Source organism: Mastigoproctus giganteus, chromosome 10 (assembly GCF_048544385.1).
Source record: "Mastigoproctus giganteus isolate SK-2022 chromosome 10, ASM4854438v1, whole genome shotgun sequence".
In the NCBI taxonomy this organism is placed as follows: Eukaryota; Metazoa; Arthropoda; class Arachnida; order Uropygi; family Thelyphonidae; genus Mastigoproctus; species Mastigoproctus giganteus.
This window is the reverse complement of record NC_143584.1, coordinates 154,918,708-154,941,946: the sequence shown is the minus strand read 5'-3', so window position 1 is coordinate 154,941,946 and position 23,239 is coordinate 154,918,708. Positions and strand designations below refer to the sequence as shown.

At 36.8% G+C, this 23,239-nt stretch overlaps 1 protein-coding gene across 1 annotated transcript in view; it reads right to left on the bottom strand.

Moving 5' to 3' along the window:
* LOC150079399 (uncharacterized) overlaps nt 1-13,759 on the bottom strand; it is a 285,562-nt gene extending 271,803 nt beyond the window's left edge. Inside the window, exon 1 of the mRNA XM_090382711.1 lies at nt 13,643-13,759. Within this exon, the coding sequence (XP_090238837.1) occupies nt 13,643-13,743 (101 nt within the window). The 5' untranslated portion in view covers nt 13,744-13,759. The remainder of the gene's footprint in view (nt 1-13,642) is intronic.
* Between the last annotated feature and the right edge of the window lie 9,480 nt (nt 13,760-23,239).

Below are 23,239 nucleotides of genomic sequence, written 5' to 3'. Positions count from 1 at the left end.
TGAATTTCGGCACCCCCAGATGTTGGTGCCCCTATGCCCTGCTTACCAGGCTTAACACGTTAGCATTTGCAGAGGCATATGATGCAAGAAAGCAAGCTTATACAGTATCAGCCAAAAAAATTCCCATTTCATCAATCCATTCACGCCGAAAGTTAGTCTAGTTCTGCCTTGAATTCATTTAAGTTGTCAACTTCCACAACAACAGATAGAAGTTTGTTCCAGCAATCAACCAGCCACTGGCTAAAGGCAAATTTCTGTACATCTATTCTATAACTGTCTTTCCTCAATTTGAATTTATGCTCCCTTAGGTGCATAATCTGAGCAAGAGGAAGAATCCCATCAGCACTGAGCTTGCTCAAACCATTCAAGGCTTTATACACCTCAATCATATCACCTCGCAGGTGCCTAATCTCCAGACACTGCAATCAGTAGAACTTAAGGCTTTCTTGGTAAGAGAAACCCTTTGGTCCACTCATCAATCTCATCGCCCTTCTATGTACTCATTCCAGAAGCTCAACATCCTTCCTAAAATGAGGCTTCCACACTTGTATGCAGTACTCAAGGTGGGGACCTGTTTATTGCCTTATACAAGAGAATAATCACCTCTTTATCCCAGCTATCAAAATTCCTGTATATCATTGACAAGACCCCATGAACTATTCTTGCAACCTGTCTGCACTGCTCAGAAAACTTCATATCTGTCTGCACAATTACTCCCAGGTCTTTTTCATTCTCCCCAACCCTGAGCGTAGTACCGAACAGTTGGTACATTACACTGGGGTTACTGCTTCCTACATGCAGTACTTTGCATTTTTTAATGTTAAACTTCAGTTGCTACTTCTCAGCACATCTGCTCAACTTTTCTAGATCCTGTTGCAGTAGCGTACTGTCATTAACAACCTTGCCATTATTCGTATCATCTGCAAACTTAGATATTAAGCTTGATATACCTTCATCAATATCACAGATAAATACAGAAAATAACAATGGGCCCAACACCGAACACTGGGGAATCCACTAATAACATTAGCCCACAAACAGCAGTGTCCATTGACTACCACTCTGTCTTCTGCCACTCAACCATTCCTTTATCCATAGCAGAAACGTGCCTTTAAAATCATACTGCTCCAATTGGTACAGTACTCTTCAATGTGCAATAGTATCAAAAGCTTTCCTAAAATCTAAGTATATATCAAAATTACTTTTTGCATCCAGCTCCTTTGTGAGCACATCACAGTATCCAATTGCATGGGTCAGACAAGACTTCCCCTTAACAAATCCATGCTATGTCTGAACTATAACTGCAGTCCTGTCTAGATGATCCTGCAGTGCTTCTTTGACCAGTGACTCCATTATTTTCCCCCAGAACAGAAGTGAAACTAACAGGTCCATAATTACTCGTATCACCCTTTGATCTCCCCTTTGTGAATTGGGGATACATTTGCACATCTCCAGTCCACGGATGCTCTCTAATACCTTTCATGGTTGGCAATGGGATAATCACCTCTTTGTTCTTGAAAATACCATATCCCTGAATCTACAACCTTTGGAAGCTTTTATCTTAACTTCTAAGCTAAAGAGGTTCACTAGTGAAATTAACATAATGAACATAATGCCAGGTCCAATACCATAGTATGGGATGTGAATGAAAGGAATGGGGGGGGGGATTTGCGATTTCACCGCTGCAGAGGCTATTTAGTTATTACTAGTTAAACAAGAACATTTTTTTCATACAACAAATATAAATCAATACAGCAGCTTCACATACAGAAAAACTAATGTATCCCAATGATGATACCAAATTTGGAGGAGGAAAGGTAAAACGAAATGTAGTGAATGATTATTAATTAGTTTTTTAAGTAAAATTTAAAGATGAAATATGAGAGCTAATTAAAAAAACTCGAAGACAATTTGTTTAAACAAAATTTTGGTTAAATGCAATGTTTCTTTATAAGCAGTCACCTTCAAAATGGTCCTTCTGATGATATGCAAGTGTCCCAACGTCCCTTGCCATTTTCATTTTGAGTTTCAGGAAGGGGAGAATCATATGATGCAAAAATTACAACGGTGATTTTTGTATTAAGTCCTACTCTACCCTACCCTACCCCACTCTAACCTCCATATTCACCAGAATATAGAGAGTAGGATACTATGCAAATGATTTTTTTGGGTTATATATTCTTGAACAGATTGTGTGGTGTACGGATCATAGGCATAACACTGAGAAACCATCTACCATTTTCAAACAAGTTGGTGGCATTTTCTCTATTTTTTCTCTCAATCCAATCAGGGCCTCTTAATAAGCCTAGACAAATTTTTTTTTTTTTTTTTTTTTTTGAATGGGGCAAGTTTTCCAACTATGACAATTTCATTTTGGGGTCTAACAGTCATGCACCCATGAAATCATCACCACTAACAATTCAAATAATGAAATCAGGGTCCATTTTTATCTTTTTCAGTTCCTCAGAAATTGTAAGAGTGAACTTTCTGATCATGAACCTTTTGTGGATTAACTCAAGACTTGAGGGTATCTGCAAGGCACTACTGAAGAAATTTTTATCATCGTGGCCCACATTTCTAAGTAGAAGGAATCTATATTGTAGAGATGGTATTCATTTGAACAAAGGTGGTGCAAAGGATTTTTGCCAGTATCATTGAGGATACACCTTAAGGGTTCAGAGAAACTGCTAGTTGGGAGGAGGAAGGGTAATTTAGATCCGCTTTATCTGATAATATGGGTCAAAGTAATGCTTGCACTCACCTCAAGAATATTTGTTCGTTGCCACAAAAGCTGATGTTGATAAGATGTTTTGAGGGTAACAACATTTCAAATGAGGGGGAAGAAAAAGCATGGGATACAAACCTAAATAACTTCAAGGGTATGTCAGAGTAGTCAACTAAAGAAGATAACTTAGTCTTAACCATGTCTACAGTAATGTCATGAGTGCTGTCAATAAGATGGCTGAATTTGAAAACCTGGTTGGTCAACTAATGCTAATATAATAGAGCTAACAGAAATATGGTGCCACAAGGAAATTGGGAATGACGAGTTCAACTATATATGTATAATGTATTTAGGAAAGATATGGAAGCTAGAAGGGATGGAAAAGTCATGCTTCTTATCAAAAGCAGCATAAGCATGAAAAAAGAAAAAACTTTTGAAAAAGAGCTTTTGCTGAGTCTGAAATTATAGTTACCAACATAGAATCTGTGTGGTATGAGTTAGTTGGAAGCAAAGGGAATGGGAGTAATTTGTAGACCAGAAGATTGTGAAGAGTATGATGAGAGTCTCTACATGCAGATGGAATGATAAAGAAAGCATGAATGTCTTATTATGGGTGACTTTAATCTGCCCCATATTGACTGGAATGAGTGGGAAGGAAACTTACCATGGGGAAAATTTTTTTTCAATAGACCAGATGATTATTATTTGTACCAGCATTTTAGAGAGAGTACTAGGTGAGGATATTCTCGACCTCATCATTACTTACAAATCAGATGACATCATAGGGCTTAAAGTACACGAAGCATGTCGGAAGTGATCAATCATACGTTGGAAGATGAAGAAAGATGATCCAGTAGTTAAAGGTAAAGGTGCTATATGGCATCTATGAACTAGGTAGATTGCCGAGGAAGGGAAAATACATTTGAATTATGGAATACTTTAAGGCAAAAATCACAGACACCATGAATGCATACATACCATTAAAAAAAATTTTGCAGGAGGATACCGAAATGGATGACTGCAGAGCTGGCCAGTCAAACAGAACAGAAAAAGATAACACACGATAGTTATAGAGTGATGAAAAGTACTGAAGCCTACAACAGGTACAAGCTGTCTGTAATAGTACTACCACAAATAAGGTTAAAGAGGGCAAGGATGCATATGAAAAAGCATTGGCTAAAATAGACCTTCCCAACCGGCGGCGTTCCGTGGTACATTCGTGTGCCGCAAAATGATTACTGGTGTGCCATGAGAGATTTAATTTTATAAAATTTTCATACTTATAAAAAATCAAATCCAATTTGTACAACTGTTTGAAATTTTATTATATGAAAAGATAAAAGAGCCTAATTAGATTGAATTGTGGCATCACTAACCAGGTATAGCTGTATGCCATTTCCACCAGCCACTGATTTTAGTTTATAAGCACTTCAGTTTGACCTTTGTTGGAAGTATAAAAATCACGTTTTCTTTTTTTTTTTTATATTTCCTCTTTTTTTAACTTAAATTTTAAAAATATCTTTTTAATGCAAGGAAAAAACGATGTAAATCATTTCTTATGCAAGAAAGATTTCTTTAATTTAAACATAATCAGAAAATCAGTAGAACACTTTAAATATACATGATAACATGTTTTTTCTCTTATCTTTGATAAAAATCAAATTTTATATGAAAATCGAGTTCGATATCACCGCTTAACGCAAAAAGATTAGATTTACTTACTTTAGTCACGATTTGTTTTGCCTATTGGTTTTTTCGAATTATTTTGGACCAGTTTTCACATTTTTCTACTGAAAAGATATACGTATAATAAGTTATTGCTTACTTTTAGAAATAAAAAGCAATGTTTATATCTAAAAACAAATATTTATTCAAAATATATTTATTAAATTGCTTTTAATTACTTTATATTTAACAAAACTTAACTTTTGTAGATATTAATTTTCCACATATAATGGAAAACTTTTGAAGAGAGCTAGAAAGTCATCAGATTCATGGGACAAACAAAGTAGTAAAAAAAAAATAATAAATAAATAAATAAAGCCTGTATTTAGGCAATATAATGAGGACTGTATCAAATATAGATTTGTATGCTGTGAGAATTCTTCTCTTCCTCGACCCATATGTCTTATTTGCCTAGAAGAGTTATCAAATGAAGCAATGGTACCAAGTAAAGAAGCTGGCACCATACCAGGAAACAATCATCATGTGCAGAAAAAGATTCGAAATTTTTTAAGCATCTTCAAATGCAAAATAGGCAGCAAAGTTCTCTTATGAATTTCATTACAACAGTATCAAATTGAGCTCAAGAGGGTAGTTATAAGGTCATCCAATTGGTAGCCAAATCCAAAACGCTTCATACAATTGCAGAATCGCTTATTTTACCAGCCTGCACTGAAATTGTTAGCACTATGCTTGGAAAAAAAGAAGCAAAGCAAATTGAAAAAGTGCCATTTTCAAATAACACTATTAGAAGATGCATTAAAGGCATATCAGATGATATATAAACAAAATCAGTTCAGAGAATTATCGAATCTAAAAAATTTTCGTTGCAAATTGATGAATCTACAGATGTTAATAACTGTGCTCAATTAATAGCACTAGTTAGAATCATTGAAGAGAAATGCTTGAAAGAAGATTATTTATTCTGCAAAGAACTGCCAAATAACACTACTGGGAATGAAATATTCAAAGTGGTAAAGAATACATTAAGACAAATTGCTTAAACATGTGTACTAATGGTGCAACTGCAATAACTAGAAGATTTGAAGGATTTACATAAAGATTCTGAAAACTCGGAAATTACATGAAATTCCATTTTTATTCACAGAGAAACTTTCGTAACTAAAAGTCTGCCTGTGGATCTGAATTCCACATTACATGATGTTATCAAGATGGTGAATTTAATAAAATCCAAGCCATTAAAGCCACGTCTGTTCTGTTTTCAGCTTTGTGTGAAGAAACAGGATCAGAATAGCACTCTGTTTTTTCACGCTGAAGTATGTTGACTGTTTTATCAAGAGTTTATGGGCTAAGAGAAGAGGTGAAAAAGTTTTTTGTGAATAATTCTTACTCTGCAGATTTAATGAAGGATAGTTATTAGCTCCAAAAACTAGCTTACTTAACTGATATTTTTTAGCACCTGAATGAGCTAAATCGAAAATTGCAAGGATCACATAAAAACATACTAATGTTTATGGATTCAAAGAAAAAAATTAAACTTTAGAAAAATTAGGTTAAAAATGGATCACTAATGATGTTTAATTGGTATTATAATTTAAATCCTAAAGAAGAATTATTGGGATCGGTATAGCAACATTTGTGTTTGCTTGAGGAAAAATTTCATCACTATTTTGAAATACTTGATGTAAAAAAAATTTTATTGGATTCAAAATCCATTCACATTATCCCTAGAAATTCCAGCATTACATTTATCAATGAAAGAAAAAGAAGAGTCGTTAGATTTAAGAAATGATCGCACCCTTCAACTATAATTTAAAGAAATCGAGTTATTTGAATTTTGGTTAATGGCAAGAAAGGAGTTTCCTTCAATTGAAGAAAAAGCAATTGACACTCTTCTTCCATTTGCTAACACCTATTTGTGCAAACAAAGTTTCTTGTCAATGGTGACTATCAAGAATTTGAACAGATCATCATTAAAAAGTTTGGATCAGGAGTTACGACATTTCAAGAATAAAACCTGATAAAAAAAATGTTTCTCATAAAAAAAAATTTTTGAAAAGGTTTTATTTTGAAGTTTTCTATGAATTTAGTATTAAATATTGAATATCTTCCATAGTATCTATATTTTACTTTTCTTATCATAATTACATATATAACATAATGCAAATGTAATAAATTTTTTCACAGTCCTTGTAGACACCCCAAAATCGGTCCCAGTTTATTTCTGTGCCATAAAAACATTATAATTTTCCGAGTGTGCTATGGTGCAAAAAGGTTGGGAAGCACTGGGCTAAGAGAGCAAAGAATGGGGACAAGGAATTTTTTGTGTATGTGAATACAATGAAGAAGAAAGCTAATAGGATCAGAACTTTGTGTCTTGGGTGTGGGAAATTCTTGGATAACCCAGCTAAAGTGGGAGATGAATTGAATAGGTACTTTACATCGGTGAAAGACTAATGAAAAGACCCTTCGTGCTGAAAGAGGTTGTACACAGCCTCTTCATACTGAGAAGAGGCTGAGTTATATGAAATTAGTGATTTCAAAATTACAGATGGCTGTTTATTAGAGAAACTTTTGGGCATAAAGGCAAGTAAGACTCCTGCAGTTGATGGCATATACCCAGTAGTTTTGAGGAAGACCGCCAGGGAGTGTACTGAACCACTGAGGTTAATTATGATGGGCATTTTTTGACTTGGGCGAGTTTCTTTTGGATTGGAGAAGTACTACCCTATCAGTAATACATAAAGGCAGTTCTAAGGGTGAAGTTGGTAACTACAGACTGGTTAGTCTGACTTCAGTGGTAGGAAATATTAGAGGCAATGACTAAGAGTGCAATCCAGGGCATTTAGATAGGTATGACATTCTGAAGGACACACAATATGGTTTTGTTAAGGGAAAATCATGTTTAACTAACTCAGTTAAACATGATACACTTACCATGAGTTACTAGACTATTTTTTTGGCAGTTACTCATGAGCTCAATGTAGGGAACAATTTTGACATAGTTTATTTGGAGTTTAGCAAAGCATTTGACTCAGTCCCTCATCAGAGGTTACTGTATAAGCGTGAACAGGTTGGGATTACTGGTAAGAATTCTAAGATGAATTGCTGAATAGCTACAGGGTAGAAGCCAGAAGGTTGTGATTAATGGATTTTCTTCAGATTTATGTAATGTCGGGAGTGAGAAACAACAGTGGTCCCTCAAGGACCACTGTTGTTTCTCATTTTCATAAATGACATAGACAAATGGAGAAGGCATGATGTCAAAATTTGCAGATGATGAAAAGATTGGTAGAGTTGTTAATGATCAGTGCCAAGCAGCACTCCTTCAGGATGCCTTGAACAGGCTTCAGGAATGGTCAGAAAAGTGGAAGCTAAGTTTCAATGCAGCAAAATGCAAGGTCTTACTTTTGGGGAAGAGCAACCCCAAAATAAATTATAAACTTGGTTGAGGTGAATTAAAAACAGTAGAGGAAGAAAAGGATCTGGGAGTTACGGTATGGGCAGATCTGAATTTTCTGAACAGTGTAAATAAGCAGGCAAGAAAGCCCATGGTGTCCTATCGATGATTTATCAAACATTATCCTGCAGTAGTAGTAGTGGCATTGATGCAAGAAAGCAAGTCTCACATTGTGTGATTATCTTCACAACTGGGTCGTCATGTCTGCAATACCAGGGTACCTGCCCACCCACAGATGATAGGCCAATAGCCTTGAAACATGTCTGGGTGGTGGTACTCACTGAGAATAAGTAACAATAGTCTTCCCTATTAGTGAAGCGTTACTTATTCGAGGTAGTGCAATATCATGGCAACTCGCCATGAAGGCAGAGCGCAATATGAGAAAGAGCAAATGATGCCTACAACTACTTGGTAGTTTCTTAAGAGTTGTCTATGGTGTATCTACACACCGATATTATATAGATATTAAACTCTTAATGTATTATGCCTTGTGCATTTAGTTATTTTAAAAGAAAGCAAGTGTATGAGCTTATGCAGCATCAGCCAAAAAAAAAAAAAAAAAAAAAAAATCACACCATTCCCTCCAAATGCCTGTCCAGTTCCTCCTTAAAATTTATTCAACCTATCAACTTCCACAACGACAGATGGAAGTTTGTTCCAGCAATTAACCACCCGCTGGCTAAAGGCAAATGTCTGCACATCTACTCTACATCTGTCTTTTCTTAATTTTAATTTATGCCCCCTTAGGTTCGTAATCTGAACAAGTGGAAGGATCCACTTGTTCTGAATTCCGCTGAATTCTGCCTATCATAATTCAGCGTGCTCAACCCATTCAAGGCCTAATACACCTCAATCAGATCACCGTGCAGGTGCCTAGTCTCCAGCCACTGCAATTAGCAGAACTTTAGCCTCTCTTGGTAAGAGGATTCCTTCATTTCCCTCACCAATCTAGTTGCCCTTCTCTGTACATGATCAAGCAAATCGACATCCTTCCTAAAATGAGGCCTCCAGACCTGTAAGCAGTACTGAAGGCATGGCCTGACCATTGCCTTATACAGAGGGACAATCACCTCCTTTTCCCTGCTAGCAAAATTCCTATATATCATTGACAAAACCCCATGACCTGCCCTGGCAGCCTGTCTGCATTGCTCAGAAAACTTCATATCTGACTGCACAGTTACTCCCAGGTCTTTTTCATTTTCTACCACCTTAAGTGTAGTACCACACAGTTGGTACTTTTCTCTCGGGTTACTTCTACTCATATGCAGTACTTTGCATTTGTCAAGGTTAAACTTCAGTTGCCACTTCTTAGCCCATCTGCCCAAATTATCTAGATCCTGTTGCAGTAGCACACTGCCATTACTGTCATTAACAACCTTGCCAACCTTTGTATCATCTGCAAACTTCAACACTAAGCCTGATATATACCTTCATCAATATCATTGATAAATATACAAAACAACAGTGGACCAACACCGAACCTATGGGACTCCACTAATAACATTAGTCCACAAAGAGCAGCACCCATTGATTACCACCCTCTGTCTTCTCCCACTTAACCATCCTTTTATCCATTGTAGCAACTTACCCTTAATACCATTCTGCTCCAATTTGTACAATAGTCTTCCATGCGCAACAGTGTCAAAAAGGTTTCCTGAAATCCAAATATATGATGTCAAAATTATTTTTTGCATCCAGTTCCTTTGTAACCACATCATATCCTACCAAATTTGTCAGACAAGACTTTCCCTTAACAAACCCATGCTGTGTCTGAATTATTGCTGCAGTCTTGTCTAGATGATCCTGCAATGTATGTTTAACCAGTGACTCCATTATTTTACCTGGAACAGAAGTTAAACTAACTGGTCTGTAATTACTCGTGTCACCCTTTGTGAATTGGGGATACATTTGCACATCTCCAGTCCATAGGAACCTCCCCTGAGTCCAAGGATGCTCTCATAATTATGGCTAAGGGTTTGCTTAGTTGCTTTGCCGCCACCTTTAATATAACTGGATAGATCCCATCCACCCCAGGTGCTTTTCTTATGTTTAACTTCAACAATTTCTCCTCCACTTTGCTCTCAGTTATTACACAATCATTAAGTACCCTGCTACAATTTGATAACCTTCTGCCATTTTCAAACCTTAATAATTCCTCACGTGTGAATGTAGATGCAAAATACTCATTCAGTTTGTTTGCTATCTGAGCAGGATCATCAACAGTCGAACCATCGATGTCAAGTGGACCAATCAGATTCATCCCCTTACTTTTAGAGTTTATATAAGTAAAGAAATCCTTGCTGTTTTTCTTAGCATCTTTTGCCAAAGATTTCTCGTAATCTGCCTTTGCCTGCCTAACCTCCTTTGTGACCTGATTACAGACTATCTTATATCTGCCATAGGCTTCTGAGTCGCTTGATAATTTATATGCATCCCATGCATTTTTCTTCTCTGTTACGAGTCTCATTAGTTCATTTGATAACCATTTAGGCCTAAACCTTGAACAATATTTCTTAATAGGTATGAAACTTTTAGTAGCATCCACGATTAATTCCTTGAATGCTTCCCACTTAGAATTTACTGTTGGTAACATGGTCAGTTGATCCCACTGTACAGAATTTAAAAACTGTCTGAGACCACTGTACTCACCTTCATGGAAGCAAAAACCCTTTCCTTTACCCCTGATGGTAATTATATCTTTAAGCAAATCCCACATCAGTACACTGTGATCACTGCCACCTAGTGGTTCCTTTATCTGCAAATTCTTAATACACGAATGATCAGATAGGAAGATCATAATCCCACCACTGTATAAGACAATTGTAAGACCACATTTGGAATACTGTGTCCAAGTATGAGACGTCATCTGAAAAAAAGACAATGAGCTTCTTCAAAGGGTCTAAAGACAAGCAACTGAAATGGTGAGATTGACAAAAGGACAAAAGGTATGAGGAAAGACTCCGATTATGTGGGCTACAGAACTTGGCAACTTACAAACTTCAATCAGGCAACTAAGAGGTGACCAGATTAAGTTTTATAAGACACTGAGAGGGTTTGGTAAAGTGAATAAAGGTGGAATTTTCACTATTACAATGAATTGACAATCTTGAAACAAATTTACAGAGAGGACTCCCAGTTTGTCAGCAATTTCTCAGAAGGTTAATTTAATCACTGATTAGAATGAAAGTTTTAATGCACGCCATTTGAAGTTGAAGACTGACCTGAAACATTCTGTTTTCATATCCCTTCTCATTGCTACACAGGCCTAAGATACGTCTGAACAACATGTGCTACTTATTATTGGAGCATGAAACGCCTTGAAACAGTAATGTGGCAACCCCTTCCTTGTGTTTACTCATCATCTTGGCCCTCCATAATTTGTTTTGTAATATAATCCTAGAACTCTTTTGGGGTCAAAACAGCCATACACCCATGTTTCATCACCAGTAACAATTCAAATAATTAAATTAGGGTCCATTTTTTACCTTTTTTTTTCAGTTCCTCACACAGTTCAACAGTGAAACTTTTGATCGTCATTTGACAATTTTGAAACAAATTAACAAACTTTGGCCAGGATTTTCAGCCAAAATCACCTCTCATGATACAGAGAGGACTCCCAGTTCGTCAGCAATTTCTCAGAATTTCGCACATTAAAAATAATTCTAATCACTGATTAGAATTATTTTTAATGTGCGATGTTTGAAGTTAAAGAACGATCTGAACATTGGTCATCTCTGACAGATTCACAGACAGATTTAACAGCTGATGAAACCTTTCCTGTTTGGAAAGGTTTCATCAGCTGTTAAATGACAACCTTACCTAAGTATAGTTCTTAATATCTGAAGGATTTTTTCTCCATTTTTTGTTCTCTAGAAGACTTGATGCCCAAACTTAGTTCTGTTTTTGTATCCCTTACCATCACAACAGATGCCTAAGACACATCCAAAATACAACAAGTGCTGCTTATGACTTGTTTGGTGGAGCATGAAATACCTTCAAAAAGAATAACGTGGCAACCCCTTCCCTGTGCTTAATCATCAACTTGGCCTTCTATCTCCACCATTTGTTTTGTAATATAGTCCTAGACCTCTTGATCAAACAATCACTGATCAACTGATCTTTATGGAATGATGTATAACTAACTTGCAGGAGGCTCCCTATATTTTTTAATAATTCTAGAATGTGTCTCCAGGAAGCCAGCTCGCTTATATTAGCATCAATGCAACTCAGGCCATTAATGCACAGTTTTAAGTGGATGTATTCTAAGGATGGCTTGTTTACTTGTGTGACTTTGTGATGGAAAAAAAACCCCTCTTCATCTGTTTAAGACCTCACTGAAAAGATTATAATAAGTTCCAACCACTATTATGAAGATTTCAACCCACACTATCAAAATGGTAGGCAGTGAAATTTCCACTACCCAATAATAATGCAGAATAACTACTTTTATCAACTGTAAGCCAATTTGTATGGTTTATTGTGTATTATGTCTGTAAAAGTGCTTGGCATGGTTCCACTCTACCACAGAGATAATCTGTTCCCTTTCCCTGGGGAAAAAATGCACTAATCTAAGGAAAGGAAAAATTATTTCACCAAAAACTTTCGAAGGAGACATTATTCCTTTATCTTCTCAATTCTATCAACTTCATTAAAATATTAATAGTAATAATTAAATAAAATAATCATGTTGATAATGTTTTTTCATGCCACGAAGGGAACCCCAAGTAAGATTCCTTGCCTTGCTCCATAATGTCTTTTCATTTAAGCAAGCCACTATGTTTATTATGCTATAAATACAAATTACCTAGAGGTAAGAGGAATAAAGATGATGACTGAAGGTAAATATCACTGAGGAATATTTAAAAAACATGAGTCACAATAACCAAATACATACATATCTCATTTCTCCACTAAAATCTACTTGAAAACAATAAAATGCTCATCTATTATGACCTACTGAAGGCTTCGTGATGAACACTAGGTATTAGTCCTATGAGGAATGGTTTAGAAGATGTGGTCTTCAGTGGATGGCAATCAGACACTTGGAAGGGAGACAAATGAAGATGCCCTGAGGGGTAGTAGTGAAATGAATGAAAGAAGGCAGAAAGCAAGAATGACTGAGACAAGAACCAGAAGGAAAGACTACATAATCTTATGAGGCTACAGTGGACTAAAAGTTTACCTTCAGGCAGTAGGGAATAGTAACCTGCAAGGGTGGCCTAGCACGGAGTTTGACAAAATTCATGGGCAAACTGGATAAAGTACGTTTTAGATGACAGGAGTAATGTGAGAGGGTTTTGTGTTTTGTTTGCAGATGTAAAGTAAGTTTGCGGGTAACACCCTCTGTACATATACAAAAATTGCATTCTTCGTATTTCTTACGTATAAAACAAAAATCGTCTTGGGGTGACATATAAGTAATATTCCAATTTTACAATTCCCTGTAAGATCTATAAATAATCTGAATCGAATATTTATAGATATGATTGCATACAGTTCGTGGCATTCATTTGTTAGCCGAAAGTGAATGAACTCATCTAATTGGGAAAACAATTATGGATTTCTACACGTGATTCAAATGAATGCCGGATTGTACCTAAATTGTTTTTTTTTTTTTTTTTTTAATTTTTGTTTCGAAACAAATATATAAACTGGAGATACTATATAAACAAATAAAAGAAGTGACAGCTAACAATATCAATTCTACCAATGAATGAAATGCTTAAGCTGCATTGGCAATACACATACAAATAGCGTGTGCTCAGATCCCCTACCTCTCTGATTCATATTCTCTTTTCCTGCTAACACTCATTCCATATTCATCATCAGAACTCCACACTAACTTCTTCAGAGTATTAGAAAAACCTGAAAACATCAGTATATGAAAATTTCAAACGAAGCACACCACAAAAAAAAAAAATTCAAAATAACCGACGTAAGAATTATCCAACTAATCATTACTACACTGGTTTGAACAGACGCTTAGCGGCAGCAACAAAAACTCAAATAAAATTTGGCTATTAACGAACTCAGTATAATATAAGGCTTTATGTGTGGCTTCATCGCTAAAAGACAAAAATAAAAATGGGCATAATAAAAAAAAAAAAGATAATACATTCCATAAACATAATGTGGCAAATACGTTATATGAAATGATTTTAAAATATTATAAATCCATTCTTATAATATGACAATGTCCACCGTCTATTTGACGAAATAACAAAATCTAAAACTAAATTAATACACAGTACAGTATATCTTAGGTGGTGGAGCGAATCATATCTCAAGACATAACCATACATAATTTATAATCCCGAATTTAAGAAAATAAACCAAAACTTTAGACTACTAAATTTTATTCTATGGTACTCGAAAGGCTGCAGTTTCATTTACTTAAAGTAAAAGCTGAAAATGAAAACCTTCAATCCTGGAAACTATAAACTAAGAATAATTTCCAAGGTTTCACTTCCTTACAAAAGTCCAAATGACAAGGCTAGCAAAAGTGGAAAACAAGTCTTATGTGTTTGGGTGTTAGTATCAAAACAACTAAGATCATAAGGCATCTGTATATTTATGTGTTATTACACAAAATATAATGATACTTTAGGTTCCGTTTTCTTCAATGGGTTAACCTGCTTGACAGACAAAAACACCGAATTTCCGATAGATTAAAGGTATGCAATTCTCCCACTCTCCCACCCACCACACCAAGACAGAGTAACTCGGGATATTGTGAAAAACAGATACAAATTCCTCTGAAGGAATTTTTATCTGCCGTTTCCTCTTGCACACGATATGGAAGGACGGTGATGACTGACTAATTCAGTTACTGTGAAAAAAAATCCACAAAAGTTCCTCCCATTACTTTGGAAATCGAACCAGGCCTTTTCACGTGGACTGGAAAGACAGCGATCATAGCGACTGGCTGCCAACTGCCCCCCCCCCCCCTAGTCGCTACCGCAGAACCATTGCCCAAAATGAAAGCACAGTCCGCAGGATCGCTGTTTTCCCTACACTGGTGAAAAAGACCTAATTTCGAATCGCGTCAATGACGCGAAGAATTTTTAATGGGTATTTTTCAGAATATGTCTGAGTTAGTCGGTCTCAGGCGAGGATGGAATGTTTTTTATTTTTATCCAGAAAATAGTAAATTAACCCCACAGCAGAAACAATTTACAGACGTTATATATGAACCCAGTGGCGGAAAGATATTTTTGCGCCCCGGGAAACGGCCCACGCCTTGCTAGCCCACGCCTTAATCCAGCACTGGACCGTGTGGGGAGAATGGTGATGATACCACTGTGCTACCGTGCAGACCAACCGTCGGAAGAATACTTCGATAGTAAATAGGATATGCTCGTAAAATTGTTTGCAGGGATGGCCCCAGTTATGCGCAACTGATAAACTTACAACAGGCACCGCCTAAAATAGGCGCTACTAGATGCGCTACTGTATATATATTTGTGTTAAGATACGAGATGAATTAAGCGCCGTTACAAGGTTTTGCCTCAGGCGCAACAAACACTAGCGCCATCCCTGACTGTTCGTGAGTAGCACTTGTTGCAGAAGCTACTCACAGCGTTTATAGCCTTTCGACAAAGAATTAGCAAACTGAACACTATTTCCTCTCAGGAACGGTAGTATCGTACGTTCTTCAGCGAGAGCAGCAAGTGCAAGTTCAAGTCAGATCAGATGCTACTGTCTCCAAAACAGCTAATTCTTCAGTCATTAATTTATTATTGCTGGTCCTTATTTGCAACAACTATAAGCACGATGTGCGGCCATTGTAGGCGCTCCATTCGCCTGATGATAACACCGTCGTCATCGTTGTTGCTTGTGTGAGCGGCAATGTATGCACTTCAACAGTACTTGAACATGTAGTACATGTCGCAGTAATCATCAATTGTATAATACACCTCTTCTGGATCAAGCCTTTCGTGGTTCACACATTTTTTTTTTTTTTTTATTCACAAGCTAGAATGGCATTCTGGTTAAACTTTACAGCACGGTGCCCCGTCCCATGGATCCCTGTAGTTCATCAAGTGTAGGTCATCCCGCTTATTGTTCTGACAGGCTGCTAATTCTAGTGATTTGCGTTACACAAATCACAGGTAATTAGCAGACTGCAAACCTACCGGAGTTAGTCGGCAGAAAGAAGATTTCGCTCTAACGCAAACCACTGGTAATTAGCAACCTATTAAAGCAATAAATGGTAGGAGCTACGCTTGTTCATCATTCCTTGCCCAAAGATTCATGGGATGGTGTACCGTGTTATTAATTTAACTGACTTCCTTTAAATTTCTCGAAAGTTGAATGACAAACTGTCAAGAATGTAGTTCGTAAATTGCGATACGTAATTTTCACGGAAACGTGTTCTTCACGATCTTAATTTCGAACATCATGATAAGAATGAGAAATATCAATTCAGAATGTTTTTTTCGTGTTGGCCAATTGATCATTCCACGTACTAGTAGTAGTAGTAGTAGTAGCAGTGGCATGTGATGCAAGAAAGAAAGTGTATGAGCTTATGCAGCATCAGCCAAAAAAAAAAAAAAAATCACACCATTCCCTCCAAATGCCTGTCCAGTTCCTCCTTGAATTTATTTAACCTATCAACTTCCACAACGACAGATTGAAATTTGTTCCAGCAATTAACCACCCGTTGGCTAAAGGAAAATTTCCGCACATCTATTCTACATCTGTCTTTTCTTAATTTGGATTTATGCCCCGTAGGTTCGTAATCTGAACAAGTGGAAGAATCCCATCAGAATTCAGCGTGCTCAACCCATTCAAGGCCTTATACACCTCAATCAGATCACCGTGCAGGTTCCTAGTCTCCAGCCACTGCAATTTGCAGAACTTAAGCCTCTCTTGGTAAGAGGATCCCTTCATTCCCCTCACCAATCTTGTTGCCCTTCTCTGTACACGCTCAAGCAAATCTACAGCCTTCCTAAAATGAGGCCTCCAGACCTGTACGCAGTACTCAAGGCGGGGCATGACCATTGCCTTATACAGAGGGATAATCACCTCCTTTTCCCTGCTAGCAAAATTCCTGTATATCATTGACAAAACCCCATAACCTGCCCTGGCAGCCTGTCTGCATTGCTCAGAAAACTTCATATCTGACTGCACAATTACTCCCAGGTCTTTTTCATTTTCTACGACCTTAAGTGTAGTACCACACAGTTGGTACGTTTCTCTGGGGTTACTTCTACCCATATGCAGTACTTTGCATTTGTCAATGTCAAACTTCAGTTGCCACTTCTCAGCCCATCTGCCCAACTTTTCCAGATTCTGTTGCAGCAGCATACTGTCATTACTGTTATTAACAACCCTGCCAACTTTTGTATCATCTGCTAACTTTGACATTAAGCTTGACATAACATCATCAATATCATGATAAAAATACAAAATAACAATGGGCCAAACCCTGGGAGACACCATAAATAACAAATAACACAATTTAAAACCACTGCTTGCGTACCAATGTGGAAATCCTCGTGCATTTAAGAGCATCAATAAAGCCATCCTACCCGTGAATTTCCGATCGAACCATATAGCATAGATAACAATATCTCTCTTTGAGGATTGGTTTAAATGCTGCTCCATTCCCGAGGTTTAAAAATATTGTAAAGACAACGACGTTCCTTTCAAGATTTTGCTTCTATTAGATAATGCTCCTGGATATCATACCATACGCATCTAGATGATTTCAATTTGAACATGACAGTCATATTTCTACCACCAAACACGTTATTTCGAATTTAAAAGCATACTATTTACGCACAACATATGCTCAGGCAGGACGCCGTAGCCTAGTGGTCAGGCGCGCGAGTGCATAAATACACCTGCCTTGAGTGACTGGGGTTCAAGCCCGTGAATACGGTGCTGTTTCTTATATTCTGTCTATCTTGTGAACTGACCGTTTGGTCGTCCCGGAGTATAAACAGAAAATTTATTTATTGTCTGCAGTACACAATGAGAAAAATTTTACGTTGAGAGACTTGTGGAAATCTTACAATATTAACACGCCATATTAACATTAATAAGGCCTGGGCGGAAATTATTAAAAGTTGTTTAAATGGCGCATGGAAGAAAATATGCCCACGGCACGTAAAAGGCTATGGAGGATTTGAAAAGACGAATCATATGAAGAAGTTACAGATAAGATTGTAAAGGTTGTAGAGCTACTTCAGTTGGAGATTGATGCCAAAGACATGGAGGAGTTAATAGAGGATGAAAAGGAGGAATTATCTAATGAATAACATATTGACTTGCAGGCAGCAATAGTGAAAGAAGAAAATGCTGATGAAGCTCAAGATGAACCAAATGAGCAGCCGAGACGCTTCATCGCCAGATAAAAGGCAATGGCATTTCGTGAAATTGAATCGGTAATGGCGAAGTTTGAGAAGATGGATCCTGACAGCGAACGATTCTTAAAAGTTAACAGAGGGGTGAATGATATGCTTGCTTGCTTGCTACAAAGAAATCTACGATGAAAAGGAAAAAGCCACCGTCCAGTCATCCATTAATATTCTTTCGTAAGGTCGAGCGGCCGACCCCTTCTAAATCTCCGCAGCGGTGTACTTATCAGCTGAAGACGTCGGTTCTGGCAAAATTGCTCGAGAGGTAAGACTTACTGATGTTATGCCTGTCTCCTCTCTTTTTTTGTAATTTTATAATTTTGAAATTTTTTTACATTGCACGCTTTTGTAATTTTTCCTGCGCATGTGATAAAAAAATGAATAAATACAATAAATAATTCTATTTACATGTTCGTCGAACATTTCTTTTTTGATTCAATCAATTCTGCCAGAACGGTTGTTAGTGCTGCACAAGCATGGGGGATATTTTATTCTTTATATGGAAGTACTAAATTGACATCAATTATAGATCACCACAAAATTAAAAAGATACCGTACACCTTTTTATAATGAAATAAATATATAAATTAAAAAAAAAAAACCCAATTACGTGGCACCCCTAAAATGTTGTTGTGGCCACCCGGTTGAAAACCCTGTCTAGATGATCCCATAAGAGCTCTATTGCGTTTGAGTCAAGCTACTAGCGTGGCTAGAACATAATTTGCAATACCCCTTCTCCAGTTGCTTAGTTGTGAGAACGTCATTGCACAGCTGAGAGCTGTACTTTACTTCATTGGGCTGTTGTAATATAAAATTTCTTCCACAAAGTCGAAGTCCAGAGGATATTGTAACATGTTCAAGAATGTTTTTATAGCACCGTTTTCTTCATGCTCCTTCAATTATGACGATGTTACCCACTCCAGAAAAACAAAAGCAACTCAGATAACGGTGGAATTACCACCGTGATTGAGTGTAGGTACTAAACAATGTAGCACCATTTTTACTTCCGTTGATAGTCTCACAAACTCTACGCTTCGATCAAAGAATTTCAAATTTGGATTCATCCGTCACAGTACGTTATTCCACTCTTCTACTCTTAGCGAAAGCCAACCGTTTCTTTTGATTATCCGGTTTGTATTAGGGTTTTCAACAGAGCCGTGCCGAGGTGAGGCGAACCAGACTCTTGCCTCAGGTTAAAAGCTGAAAGGGGCGCCAAAAGAAAGATTTAATAATTGCCAGCGATTTCGATTTTGTCTTGATTATTCCAATCCGTTTATCATCTTGCCTTTGCAAGGCGAAAATCTTTGTTGGGGTATTGTACAGATACCGAGCTCTTCACGCGAGAGCTACTGGGGCGCTACCATGGTTGTCGCCCCACTGGTTGTCATTTTTATAACCTCAATTTTAATTTTTCATTAAAACGTGTACCAGAAATGTATTTTAAATAAGTAATTTTGTGTTTTAATATTTTAGTGGAGGGCGCAATTTTTCATTCTTTCCTCATTAGTAAATTAATAAGAGTAGTTTACCTCAATATATGAATTTTCATTCCTGTGATCACGACATACGGTCGAAAAGCGTTGGCAGCTTCAGGAAGGAAAATCGTTTTGAATATTTTCGTTAGATTCTTTTAATTGCGTTAATTTGATTTTTAATTGTTTTTGAATTGTGTTAAATTGATTATTTAATTATTTATATTTTACTTTAATGTACCGGTAAGTTGTCGATTTTTTCGTTTTTTCCGTTTTAATTTCTGGAGGGTATCATACGGAAGTGTTCTACGTACTATATTGAGGGAAACTCCTCTTATTAATTTACTAATATTATTATCAACGTAGAACATATTGAGTATTACACTCTGATTCATACTATGTAATTCTTTCCTCATGTAATAAAATGGCTCGGCAGACCCTGGATCTCAGACCACTACACAACCATATAGTCCTGCTTGTTTAAGACAAAGTTTTACATTGGATGCGAGTGTTTATCTGTTACTATTGAATTCGGCTCGGATTTCAGGTGCAGTTAGTCGTCGATTGCAAAATCAGTGTAATGGTCTTATCTTGTGCTTCTGTTGTTAGGCGCGATCCTGGTTTAAACTGTCAGTCTCCTGGAATCGTAGTTTGAACTCCTTTAAACGAAGCATCTAGTTTTTTCCAACACTTCTTACGGAATAACTTTCATTATAGAGAGTAACAGTGGCGGACAAAAAAACTGTATCACTTGTGAATTTTGCAAATAATGTGTTTTGAGCTGCATTGTGGGTTACAAAAATGTTCGAAATGCATTTGTTAGATGGGATATATTTCTCTGTGAATGAAATCCAATAAAAAGACTCCGCCTGATATACCTAATTCCCATAAATAACTTCCCAAAGGGTAAAATGAGTAATTAATGGAAATATGAGAAATCATGCAAAAGGCAATCATGACAATGAAACACACATTTTATTGCATTTACATGTATAAACTGAAATGACAAGTTAACGTAATAGTATTATGTACTGTAAATCAGCAAAATAAGTCTTCAATATTTTATTGTTCCTCGTCGAGCTGCAATTACAGCCTTGCAACGATTTGGCATAGAGTTAATCAACTTCTGGATATATGGTTGCCCAATTTCGTGGTACTACACCATTACAATGCTCTCCTGCAGCTGAATCTTACTTGTTGGCTTATTCTGAGCAATTTTAGACGACATTATGTACCAGCAATTTTCAATAGGGTTAAAATCTTGATTGTTGCTGGGCCAGTCCAATGCTGTAATGCCAGCATTTCTAAGGTATGACTACACCTTAAGGGGGAAAAGCATTGGTGTAAGTATGTTTTAAGCCTTGTGAGACAAAAAGACAAACTCATCATTAAGTCTAAATAGCATAAAACTTACCAATTTTGCTGGGTGCTGAGTCCTGTAGAAAAATGCAGTTTTGGAAGTCTGTGTGGTGATCGCAAATAACCGGTTTCAGGCACTGCTCCAAGATAGCAGTGTAGGTTTCTACATTCACAGTTCCGTTATAAAACTTAATTCATCCCACCCCTTTGCTTGTTATGCATCCCCAGACTATCTGACCGGGGGGGGGGGACTTTACAGTCAGTGTTATGCAGTCAGTATGGTATGGTATGCTTCTGATTTTTGTCTTCTGACATATTGCTTCCCATCCTAGCCATGCATGTTGAATTTCGATTCGTCAGAAAAGGTGACGGTATCCCATTGCTCTTTTGTCCATGAAACATGCGTTTTAGGCCAAGCAAGTCGCTTCTTCCTCATTAGTTGGGTCATCAAAGGCTTCTTCTTCAGCCGATAGGCATGCAGACCAAAAGGCATGCATTCCGAAAGCCGTCTTTGGATAGTTCGTGCACTTGTTTCAACACCAGAGGCAATCTAAAAGTCCAATTTCAGATCAGGAGCACTACTTGGCGATTACGAAGGCATAGCCGATTTCAAATATCGATCTTGTGAAGGCGTAGTCACTCTTCACATCATCAGTTTCCCGCTTTAATTTCAGCACCTGAGATACTGTTGACTCGAGGCAGCCTATTTTATCAGCGATAGCACGCGTAGTCCTGGGACAGAGCAACAGCTACACTTTTTTTTTTTGGTGTCAACTGAACATATGGAACCATGCTTACAGGTCCGCAAAACAGGATATTAATGAGCGTGTATACCCTTCCAACTGAGTATTTATTGAAACGGCTGATGCAGTCCTTGCCATTAATCAAACTGTAATAAAACAATATCTTATACGTTTCACTACAAATGTTACTTTTTTTGAGGTGATACAGTTTTTTGTCCGCCACTGCATAATAGCGCTCCTTTTTTAAACATTCACTCCATTATTTTTTGCCATGTTTATCACGAAGCACACAAAACTTACACAAAACACACTTACTGAATGATCGGTGTTCGATTTTAAAATTTACAGCTCTTACTCCTCAATTTATATTATCGCAAAGTAATTTAGAATCGACTACAACCTTTTATAATATTGAAACGATACTCTTACTTCCAAGAATATTCTAGCATCATCTATATATTCTATAACATTCAGGAATCTTCCACTAATTTCTACCACATTTACTTCTACACCTTTCTGAATCATTGTTGAATATTCTAGAAATTTCTTATATTATTTCAGTGTTTTGAATTTTATACATAATACATAATAGAAAACAGTTTAATAAAAATTGGTAACAAAGTTGGCCCTATTTTAATAAAAGCTTTAAAAATTGAGAAAAGTGAAACACGATGGCAAACTTTTAGATGGCAGTGTATATGCTAAGAAATTATTATTGTTTAAAAATATAGTATTAGTTCAATCAACAGGATGCAAATTGCAAAACGGGATGATATAGTCCGGATGTAGATTACAGGTCCACATATTTATATAGATAAGACGTGGCCCATAATCCACATCTTGTTAATGCTAAGAAATTTATGGCTGCTCTCTTTTGCTTCATATAGTGGCAATATCATTATCGTCTTTAAAATAATATAAAATCAATGCACCAAAATATTTTTTACAAGGAGAGTCAGAACATTTTTTTTTATTTCTAAAATTATACGTATAAATCAGAGATTTTATTGCAACTTGCAGTTGTTTCTCAATATATGATAATAGCATCCTCGTGGGTAGAACAGTTGGTGTAATAACTGTGCACCCTACACCAGGTGGAAAACACTTGAGTTCAAATTCTGTCAATAACACAAGCAATTTTTATGGGTTTTTTTCTGACTGAGTTAGTCGGTCTCAGGCGAGGTTAGCATGGATTTTTCTCCCAGAAACTCGAGTTTTTTGTCCAGCAAACAACATATCGACCACAGCATAAACTCAATTTACAGACACATTACATACGGTTCAATATGGCCTAAGTTGCTGATAATACACTGGCGGGCAAAACTTAAGGACCAAGATTATTTCTAAAAGTTACAATCACAAAATCAAACGATGCAGCCTATGGCGATTTGCATAACTGTGGCCGTTCAGTAGAAAGCTGGTATAAATGCAAA